At 64.2% G+C, this 10,600-nt stretch overlaps 2 protein-coding genes across 2 annotated transcripts; both read right to left on the reverse strand.

Moving 5' to 3' along the window:
* Nucleotides 1-540: 540 nt before the first annotated feature.
* THEM6 (thioesterase superfamily member 6) lies at nucleotides 541-4,013 on the reverse strand. Its single transcript, XM_027560695.1, has 2 exons — nucleotides 3,363-4,013; nucleotides 541-2,007 (listed from the first exon to the last, which is right to left on the reverse strand). The coding sequence occupies exons 1-2, from the start codon at nucleotides 3,873-3,875 to the stop codon at nucleotides 1,894-1,896; spliced, it is 627 nt and encodes a 208-aa protein (XP_027416496.1). The 5' UTR covers nucleotides 3,876-4,013; the 3' UTR covers nucleotides 541-1,893.
* Nucleotides 4,014-5,924: 1,911 nt separating this feature from the next.
* PSCA (prostate stem cell antigen) lies at nucleotides 5,925-10,339 on the reverse strand. The gene is made up of 2 exons (XM_027561716.1): nucleotides 9,927-10,339; nucleotides 5,925-9,680 (listed from the first exon to the last, which is right to left on the reverse strand). Exons 1-2 carry the CDS (start codon nucleotides 10,246-10,248, stop codon nucleotides 9,244-9,246), a joined length of 759 nt encoding a protein of 252 aa, XP_027417517.1. The 5' UTR covers nucleotides 10,249-10,339; the 3' UTR covers nucleotides 5,925-9,243.
* Nucleotides 10,340-10,600: the final 261 nt, after the last annotated feature.

A 10,600-nucleotide genomic window follows, 5' to 3' on the forward strand; every position in this document is an offset into this window, starting at 1 on the left:
TGCTCCAAGCCTCTCCAGCCCCACCGCCCCATCGCTGAATGCCTGCTGCACACCCAGCCACTTTCAACAGCCTTTCTCTCCCAGGCCCCAGTGCCGGCCCCTCCTGGGGCAGGTGGTCAGAGCACGGACACCACCCCCCCACACCACTCACCTGCCTTCTGTCCCAGGGGTCCCATCCCTGCCCTCCTGGGAGGGCCTATACAATGGTCCCTCTGTTCACCCTGCCCCCCACCCCACCCACTAAAGCCCACTGACTTCTGCCCCACCTGCCAGCCCTCACCCTGCCCAGTGAGCCCAGGAGCCTGGGGGCCCAGACCCAGAGTCTGGGGTGGGACCTCCCAAGCCTCTGTGGACAACCACAGAGAAGGAGAGGGCTGTCTGTGAAGGGCTTGGGGCAGCTCCTTTCAGGCCGCGACCCCGTGAACCGGAACGGGCATAGGTCCTGTCCTGCCAGCGTGGACCCCAAGCTCACCCAACAATCCCGACAGCGACCCCCGCCCCGTCAGAAAGGGCTTCGGAAATGAAGACTCCCCAGCACGCTCACATTGAAGGCCCTTTACTCTTGGGCTTTCCTTAAATAAAACAGAAACACCGCGATGTTCCCATTGGCTGAGGCAGACAACGCCGTGGGGGCAGGGGAGGAAGAGGGCTGTGGCCGTGCTCCTGGCGCCGCTGCCGGGGGTGGACAGGGTGGCCAAGGAGCAGTCCTGGGCCCCTCTGGGCTGCCCCGGGGGCCGCTGCAGGGACACAGGTGAGCGGGCACCCTGCCCAGGGCAGAACCCACCCCCAGAGCCCTGACTCTGTCCCAGCCAGGGACGAGGCCCACCTGCGCTGCCCTCTGAGGCCCCGGGCCAGTGCCTGCTTCTCCCCAGGTGGCCATTGCCCCAGCTGCAAGGCAGGAGAGCGGGCAGGCCCCAGCTGGCACCTCAGCAGGCTGGTAACGCCAGGACAGAGCTGCTCGAGCAAAGCCAGGAAGACCCTGTGTGGCCCCAGCCCACTGCGCAAGCAGCTCTCAGTGCAGGAAGAAACTAACAGATCAACAGCCGGGCAGGACGTCAAGTCAGGCAGGGACAGCCCCAGCAGGAGGGCAGGACCCCAGCCAGGGTCACAAAGCACGGTCCTATGGGCACCCAGGCAGGACCCCACGCCTCTCCCCAATCCCTCCTCAGCAGCAGGTTCCGACTAGGACCCCCCACCCCCACCCCCAGCTATGACAGCTCACCGCCTCCACTGGAGTCTCTGCACATCTGACCTGCGCTGGGCCCATCGTACTCTCCAAAGCCCCAAGCCCCTGCTGCAGGCCCTGCTGCCACCCCAGCGCCCGGTGACCAGGCCTCTCTCCTGAGTACCCTGGGCCGGTCGGCCTGCGCCCTGGCAGGCCACACTCTGCCCCGCCCTCACGTGCAGCAGAGGGATCTGCCTTGAAATGCTGCTCTGATCCTTCCAGCTCCTCGGGGCCCACATTAGGGCCCAGGCCTTGGCCAGCTCCAAGCCCTACCCCCGGCCCAACCCCCAGTGGCAGCCTCAGACTCCAAGCTCTGGCGCTCAGAGCAACCCCAGCCTGTTCCCTGCCTCAGGCAACCTGCCCACTCAGAGCACGGAAGCCTGACTTCACCTGTAAGGCGGCCCACCCTGACCCCCTGCTGCCTGCATGCCAAGGGCCCTGGGCCTCCCAGTTTGCCCATTGTCATCACCCCGAGGGCAGAGCTGGCCTGGGTGCCTGCGTCACCCCCACCCCATGCTGTGTGTGGGATGGGGTACGGAGGGGAATCAATTGGGGGTGGGGGAGGGCCTTGAGCATGTGAGGGGGCTTGGTGGGTCACAAGGCCACTCCAGCCGGCCCATGCTGCCTCCAGGTCAAGGCTGGTGGGCAGGGTGGGCAGGCTGTGGCGGTCACTGCTCCTTGAGAATGTCGTGGAGCCCACTCTCGGCCCGGAGCAGCTGGCTGCTGGCCTCATTGTAGGCGATCCAGTGCTGCAGGTCGGCCGGCAGCTCCGGGGGCTCCACCTGCAGAGGGAGGGGAGGGTGAGACCGGATCCAGACTTGCCTGGAGCCCAGCCCTCCCCACGAGGCCGGGCCGCCCCACACCAGCCTTTCAGCAGGCAGATCCCGGCACTGGGCTCAGCCTACCCCACGTTAAACCTGACACTGGACCCGGGGCCCTCTGCCCCATCTGGGACCGGACGTCCACAGGGTATCCCTGCCAGGCCAGGTGAGGGCCGCCTCACCGGGCATGGGTGTCACCCTTCAGCCCACGCCTGACCTCATGGCACCCTCCCCTGCAGGAAAGTGCCCTTGGCTCCCTCTCCTCCAAACTTTGGTCGCAGCTGAGTCCACGGATTTAAAGCCTAGATGGCTCTCCCCTCCCGGTCTCCTGACGATGCAGGGATACACACAGCATCTCTGTGGCTGTGAGGTGGGTGGGATCCAGGGTCTCTGGGGGTGTCCCTGACTCAAAGAGACAGAAAAGCAGAAGGCTGGGCCTCTGGCCTGCTGTGTAGCCTCAAGCAGTTTGCATCACCTCTCTGAGCCTGTTTCCCCACCTCTGATACAATGGAAATACATCATGCATGCCCTCACCATGACCGAGGTGAGGCTGTCTCCCTCTTCTGAGCCTGTCCAGGGCCAGAGAGGGCAGCGCCCTGCCTGAGGGCACCAAGGTGTCCAGCAGGTCCTGGCTTTGGCATGCAGGTGCCTGCCCTGGCAACCAGCACCGCAGCAACGTCCCCAGGGCCCCGTTGCCATGCCGCAGCTGCAGGCCCGACTGTGCCGGGAAGAGCAGGCCTGGGGGAGGGGCCTTGAGCCCCAGGCAGGTGCTGCCGCCCTCCTTTCTCCAACTGGAAAAGACGCAGGTCCTGCAGCTCTAGAGAGCTCAATTCTCACTCGAACCCAGGGGATGGTGACCCAGCCCCTCAGCTCTAATCTGGGTGAAGGGGGTCTCAGGACCTTGAGAACGCCCACCAATCTCTTGTCACCGACACCACCCCCACCCCAAAGCCATCCTTCGTTCAGATCCGAGGACCCGTGAGACGGGCTCAGCACTCTTAGCCACACTTGGACTGAAGAGAGGGGTCTTCCCTGTTTGGAGGGTGCGGCCGGGAGCCTTGAGGAGCTAGGTTCCTAAGAAGCGGCGGGAGGGGGGCATGCTGAGTCCTGCTACAAAGAGGTAATCAGGGAACCCTGAGGGGTCCCACGAAGAAAGGCATCAGTGAAGAAGGCCCTGGCCTGGGACCAAAGGGAAGGGCGGGAGCGGTACCCGGCGGGAGGAGAGCATCCCGCAGAGGGAAAGCGGCAGTGTGGGGCCAGGAGGCCAGGGGTCCTCAGGGGCCAGGGGAGACGTGCGGGGGACGGGGGACGCTCACCCTGCGCTTGCACAGATGCTGAACAACTCGCTCTGGCGAGGTGCCCAGCACGTGCTGGCGCGAGCGCAGCAGCGCGCACACGAAGCCGTCGCGCAGGCTGATGAAGCGCGCCTCCACGTAGAAGGCTCGGTCGTCCCAGCCCAGTAGGCGTGTGCGCACCTCGAACGGCTCGAACAGACGCAGAGAGCGGCGGTAGCGCGCGCAAGAAGCGGCCAGCACTGCGCGCGCCCCGAGCGCGCGCAGTGCCTCGAGCACACCACAGCGGGTCAGGTGCGCGATGCGTGCCACGTCGGCCTCGCGCAGGTAGCGCGCGTTGTTCATGTGCAGCAGCAGGTCCAAGTCCGAGGGCAGGACGCGGCCCGCATAGCTCTGCTCAGCCAGCAGGTCGCGGACGCGCGGCTGCAGCAGGCGCGCGCGCAGCACAGCGCACGGCACGCGAACGAGATACCAGCCGTCCAGCAATGCGAAGTAGGCGAGGGCCAGGGCCAGCAGCGCTACGAGCAGCTCCAGCATCGTGGCGGCGGCCGTAGCGGGCGCGGGGCGCGGGAGAGCCGTCAGCGCGGGTGCGGGTTCCGCGCGCACCGTTGCAGCCGGCGGCGCTGGTTTCACTGCTCTGCCGGCCCGCCTGGGAACCGTTGAGCTTTGCGCGGGCGGAGCGAACCATCTCGCGAGGCCGGCTGAGGGGGCGACGTGCCTGGCTCCGCAGGCCGAAGTACCGCCTCTAGCCGCGGGCCCCCCCTCCACGCTCTCAGTGGTTCGTCCCACTCCGGGGCGCGAGCGGCTTTCGCTTTCTCCGCGGCGGGCGGGGCTCAGGGGGCGGTGAGCCCAGGGATCGCAGCGGCACCTGGCGGTCACTCCGGGCGCTACGGACGCAGGAGCGCCCCCGGGTCTCCCGCAGTGTCGCCCCCGCCCATTCTGGGAGCGCGAGCCCCTCGCACCTTCCCTGGTGCTTGAAGACTCGGACTGACCCCGGAGATTCCACCTCTAATTTGGGAGAGCCTCCAGCACTTCCCTGGCCTAGGCTGTGGAATTTTGCGGGAGAAACGGAAAATAGCCCGGTCGCCAGCGGCGTTACTTGGAGACGACTGGAAACCGATCCTCCTCTGCTCCCAAACCTCCAGGGGCTCCCCGCTTTCGCAGGACGACAGCCCCACGTGCGGGCGGATTCAAGGAGTGTCTCAGTCTGGCCCCAGTACACCTGTTCAGTCTCAGCCTGTGACCTCATTAACCCCGCCGCACTCACCTCTTCCCCGCAAGATCCTGACAACCGCAACCTCATTTCCAAGCATTCCTACCCTTTACCCTTTTTAGAAACGGGAGCAAAGAACATCAGGGTGGAGAGGGAGGAGTTAGTAACTGAAATGACTCAGCAGTGGATTCAACGGTAACTTGAATTAGGCACCTGGACGCCTGGCCTGACGCGCTGCTGCACTGAGTCGCTGTCCTGTCCCTTTTCTCTGCAGGGCTTTGCGCGAAGGCCCAGAGAAGGCAGGCCAGCTCGCCTGACCAGCCTCCAGGCCTCTCCAGCGACTTCATCTGCCAGTGACCCCCGAGGCCTCCTGCTCAGGTCAGTATTAGAGTCACGGGACGGTGGGTTTGCTGAGTGATTGCTGCGGTCCAGTGGCTCTGAGAAGACATCTGGCAGCAGCTGGACTGAGGAAGCTGCCTGTCCATCCAGTCCACACCCAGCGGGCTTGAGCTGCAGGGTTCTTACAGGCCGGGAAGAAGGAGCTCCTGGGGCAGCCGTGGTCCACAGTCCATGGAGCTGGGTGCTAGGCGGCCTCCTTGCCAAGGTCAGTGTCGGGCAGAGGCTGAGTGGTTTGCTTTTCTGGCTTTGCTTCTGGGACCAGCAGCTGGGCGGAGTAGGGCCAGCGTTGTCCTGGGTCCCTGGATCTGCTTGGATACTTCCAGGAACAGAGGGCTCATTTCCAATGTCAGGGCAGGTCCACCCACCATAGGAAACCCTGGCAGTAAGAAGACCCTTCCACAGATGCTCACACTTGTCCCTATAACACTGTCCCTGCCCTGGCTGGGCTCTGAGCCATCTGTCCAGGGGTGGGCTAGCTTCTCAGGGCTAATGGAATGCCATGCCCTTCAAGGCCCCCTTGGCTGCCCCTCAGAATGCAGCCGCCTTGTCACCCACCTTGTCCCATCCCCCCAGGGGAGGACCCTGTAGCTAGAGAACTAGTTCTGGAGACCACAGTGCAGCTTGGTGGGCGAGGCTCCGGCAGCCCCGCCCTCCTCACAGCCCCCGCTCCTGGGTCCTTCTGAGCTTCTGCTGTGCACATCACCCAGCACACACATGTACACACACACACACATGTGCATACACACACGTGCACACATATGCACATGCACACACGACACGCGGGCGCACACACGTGAGCCCACACACATGTACACACACGTGCACATACATATGCACACATCCACACACACGTGGGCACACAGACGTGCACACACGAGTGCACATACACATGCACAGACATCTACACACCACACGCAGGTGCACACATGCACGCCCTCACACACATGCACATGTGCACACACATACACACACATGCACACACGACACACAGGCACACACAGACGCGCACATAGACATGCACACACTGCACATGCTGTTCCCTCTACAGGGGACCCTCCCTTCCATCTGCCCCTTTCTGGAACCCCAAACAGGGCTAGATCCCCAGAGTACTTACTTTTACACTGATGCAATCCGTAGGTAGGGGGTGCCCTCTCCCCGCCGGACCCTGCGGCCAGGTGGCCAGGGCTGGTCTGTCTCGTTGACTGCCAAACCCCAAGGCCAGCGGGATGCTTGGTGCACTGAAGGTGCTCAAAATGTGAATGCCATAAGAACCAGTGCCTTCTCCATGGACGTGGACACACCTTCACCCAGTGGACACACGCCAGCGCCGTCTCCACGCCCCCACCATCCAGCTGCTTCTGTCCCACCCGGTGGACACATGGATCTTGTGACAGGTCCCTGGCACCTTGTGGAGGGCTGGAAGGAGTCCTGGGCGCAGGACCTCGACCCCTTCCCTTTGCCCTGGAGCCTCCGAGCCTGTGGAACCAAGCAGGGCAGACGAACAGAGGGGTACTTCTGGGTCCCCTGGGTTCCTAAGGACTCTCCTATCTGGGTAACGCCGGGCGTCGCCGCCAGGGGCAGGCCTGTATACTAAGCTCCACTGGCCGCCTCCTGGGTTTGAGCTTCCAAGTGAAGAGAAGCATGGGCTCAAGATGCTGCCCGAGGAAACAAAAGCAACAGTGCCTGTAGTCGGAACCAGCAGGCAGCCCCTGGACCCCGGCCCTGCCTGGACCCCGCCCCTGGGTCCAGACCCTAGCAATTCCACACAGGGGTCCCGGATCCAGCGGCAGCAGCTCTGCGGGCCCTTTTGGCCTAGCCAGTCCCGCTTGGGGCTCGCTTGGATCCATGCATACCTTGGTCACCACCACATTGCCATGAAGAGGTAGCCTGGGGGTCGTACAGAACCAGGGTGCAGACCTGTTTGTCTGCAGCGCCAGCTGGGTGGCCAGTCCACTGTGGAGCTGACGGGGTGGTCGCTCTGGCAGAGAGCAGCTCTGTCAAAGCACAGGGGTGGACCCCAGGAGACTCTGGGGGTACTGACCGGATTACTCCCAGGGCTGGAATTCTTTTCTAGGTGCTGTGTGCCCAGGCCCAGGCTGGGGGCAGGGACAGTCCCTGAGCATTCAGCAGCAAGGCGGTGACTCACCTGGGGGCTGCCCCACCCCAACAGCCTATGTGGGCCAGTTGATGGGGTCTCCAGGGGTTGCTCTGCAGTCCTGGGGTACCTCAGGGGGCCCTTCCTGAGTCAGGAGAGATGCCCACCGGGCGTGGGGAAGCACTGGGCATCTCTCCTGACCCAGAAAGGGCCCCTGAGGTACCCCAGGACTGCAGAGCACCCCTGGAGACCCACACTCCCTGCTGTCCAGCCTGCCTCCTTGAGCAGCTGGAGCCAAGTGGGGAGGATGGGGATATCCCTAGGGAGTCAGACCAGTCATCAGCCTAGGGGGAGCCCACCAACCTCAGCCCTGGAAGGGCCAGACAGGTAGTCCAGTGCAGCCAGAGTCCTTGGAGGAGGACGGCCTGGGGCTGACTGTGGCTGGGAGCTGGGGCCAGAGCAGGAGATGCCCACTGTGGGGCCTGGTTTGGGGTGGGCAGGAGCCAGCTGTGTGACCTCAGGTCAGCTCCTTCACCTCTCTGAGCCTGTTTCTACTGGAGTTCGAATATGCAGACTTGCCAGTTCTAACCAGCTGACTGCATGATCTTGGGCAAGCCGCCTCACCTCCCTGCTTCAGGTTCCTCCTCTGCACAGCCTCACCTCTAAGTAGGGAGGAATGAATGAACGATTGTGCGGGAGGTGGCAGAGAAGAGCCTGGCGTGTGGCGAGGGCTCTGTCAAGTCTGCTGGGTCATCACCGGCTACTGGAGCTGCGAGCGGATCAGATAGCATCTGCCCCCTGGAAGATGCAAGGGTCATCTTAAAAACAAACACGCCGGTCCATCTGGAGGACCACTTCAGCCACCACAGGGTTTCTATTCCTTACCGAGGAGAGACAGAGGTCAGAAACAAAAGTGGTTTCCCTTAGAGAGTGTGACCAGGTGTGTCAGCTCGCAGAACATACCTTGTTCCGTACAAGAAGCAACACCATGAGGGTGAGATGGGGGCAGGTGTCGTCCAGAGCTTGGGGACAGGGGTTTGCACTTCCTCTTTGTCTGTGGGGACTGGGGGGGGGCTGCCCCTGCAGGTGGCCCCGTGCTGTCCGTACCCTTGGGGGGGCCCGTCAGTGCCCCGTCCTGCAGGAGGGGAGACCTCTGCCCGGGGAGCTGGGCCGGGAGCCGAGCTGTTGTGGAGGCTTATGGCTGCGAGGCCTCAGGGACGGCAGGAGGTGGGGCAGGACGTGGGTCACAGGGCATGGAGGGCGCAGCCAGGGCTCCCACCTCCGGGGGCCATCCGCCTCTTCCCTCTCACGCTCGCCCGTGGAGTCCAGAGTGGGGTGTGGGGACCCGGAGCACCTCCCCTCCTGAGCCTCGGCCCAGGGCGGAGCACCCCCCACGGGGAGGGGCTGACATGTGAACACCATGGCCTGGAGCCCTGCTCGGTGGACGTGGCTGCTCTCAGCACCTCAGTACTTCCCTCTGGACCTTGGGTCCTGCAGAGGCCTTCCGGGCGCCAGCGCTGGGGATCCTCGTCCTTGGCTTTCTTTCTTTCCTAGAGCTCTAAACGTGCTCCACATTTCCATGTTTACACCCGCACAACCCCGGACCCTGACCCTGACCTCCGCCTGGGGGCAAGCAAGGACAGAGGCTCTCTGCCGCCAAGCCCACAGGCCTTTGTTAAGGGCCTACTGTGTGTATGGTGTTGCTGCCCCCCGACCCCCATGAACAAGCCCGCCCCTCTGAGCTTCCTCTCTTGGGGCTCTCAGGACCTCACACTGCTGACTCCAGGACTACTCGGAACACTTCCTCTCAGCCTTTGCAGGGCCCTCCAGAGAGCCTGCTCCGTGCTGGGTGTGGAGGACACTGCACGCAGAACCTGGCTCAGCTTATGGAGGGGCAGGCAGGGAAGGCTTCCTGGAGGAAGACGTGCTTGAGCAAGGGTTAAGGGTGGGTTGGAATATTGAGCAGGGGTCTGGTGGGCTATCTGCCGGCTGTTTCACATCATGAAGCCCAGCCTGCTGGGCGGTGGGAGCTGGGCAGGAGTCCTCGAGGGAGCCACGGAGCGCTGGGAAGGGCGGGGGGCATCGCCCGACCTGAGTGAGGGTCTCGGAGGGTCTGTGACGGGGCCAGGTGTGTCAGGAGTGGCCCAGGCCATGGATACCGCTGCCTGGCATGGGGCACAGCAGGGTCCTCCTGGATCCTACAGCTGGGCCCGGCCCCAGAGCAGCAGATGGCCAGGAGCACCGAGCAGCACCTGGGTGACGCCGGCCGGCTGCAGGGCCTGGGCCCTGCTGGCGTTGCACAGGTCAGTGGAGCAGCAGGCGATATTTTTCTTGCTCCCGAAGGAATTCCCCGAGTCCTCCACACAGTGCGAGCTGCAGCCTTTGCTGATGACGGTCAGGAGACTGATGCCTTCTGTGGGGGGAGGGGCGGTGGAGATGCTGGGCAGGGCTGGGCCTTGGGCACTCATCCACCTGCCCTGGCCCAGCTCCTGTGGCCTGCCTCCTGTCCTGACTCTTGACTGAAATTCCAGAGCTTGGGTCGACCCCAAGACGACAAGCCCTGTGAGGGCGGGGGCCTGGTCGCATCCATGTCCACATGCCCGGGCATCCAGACCCTCTGCCGGCACTGGAGATGCTCAGTGAATGACTGGATGCGGGGTGGAGGGACGAGGGCCAACGGGTGCGTGGAGGGTGAGCGGTGAAAGGGACGGGTTATGGGTGAGGAGACGGATGGGTGGATAAGGGGTAGGGCGGGGGTGGATGGATGGGAAACGGAGCGTCCGTATCTGTGCCCGGACGGGAGAACAAGGGGGCTGGTGGGCGGGTGGTCCAAAGGATGAACAGTCCAGTTCGGAGACCTAATCCTGCGCCCTTGGAGCGCCTGAAGGAGTCCGGGGGATGACGCGGGGGGCGGGGCGTCCTGGGGAGTGCGCGGGCCGGGGGCGGGGGGTGGCGTCCGAGGGACAGCGCAGGGGGGCAGGGCAGGACGCAGAGAGGCCAGGGGTACATGGGCCGCTCACCGACACGCTCGGTCCAGCACTGGTTCTGCAGTTCTGCACACGCTGGCAGCCCTCGTTGTTGCCCTGGTCCTCGCAGGAGTAACACTGGAGGGCGGTGCCTGTGGGGGAATGAGGGGTGGGGTGATGGGTTGCCCCTCTCTTCAGTGCTGGGGGACAGGAACCTCGTTTCCTCCTCTCCTGCATGGAGTGGGGGGCACCATCTGGTACACAAGAGCCACAGACTAGGGGCCCTGCACACGGGGGCGCCCTGCCCAACCTCCCGAAGGCCCTGTCATGATGCCACGCTCCTGAGAGGGAGGGGCACCAGGCAGGGGAGGGCAGGGTGGATAGGACCCTTCCCAAATGGCCTGCATCACCGGGCAAGGTGCCTCTCAGTGGCCTCGTCGCTCCCCCGGAGCGACGAGCGGTGGCTGCATCCCTGGCCAGGCCAGCTCTGTCCCTGGGGCGAGGCTCCAGCTCCTGGTGATTCGTCTCCTCGGGCAGGACAGGTCGAAGCTGAGGTCCACACGGCGAAGCGCCAACAGGCCGCCAGCAG

Source organism: Bos indicus x Bos taurus, chromosome 14 (genome assembly GCF_003369695.1).
Source record: "Bos indicus x Bos taurus breed Angus x Brahman F1 hybrid chromosome 14, Bos_hybrid_MaternalHap_v2.0, whole genome shotgun sequence".
Taxonomy (NCBI): domain Eukaryota; kingdom Metazoa; phylum Chordata; class Mammalia; order Artiodactyla; family Bovidae; genus Bos; species Bos indicus x Bos taurus.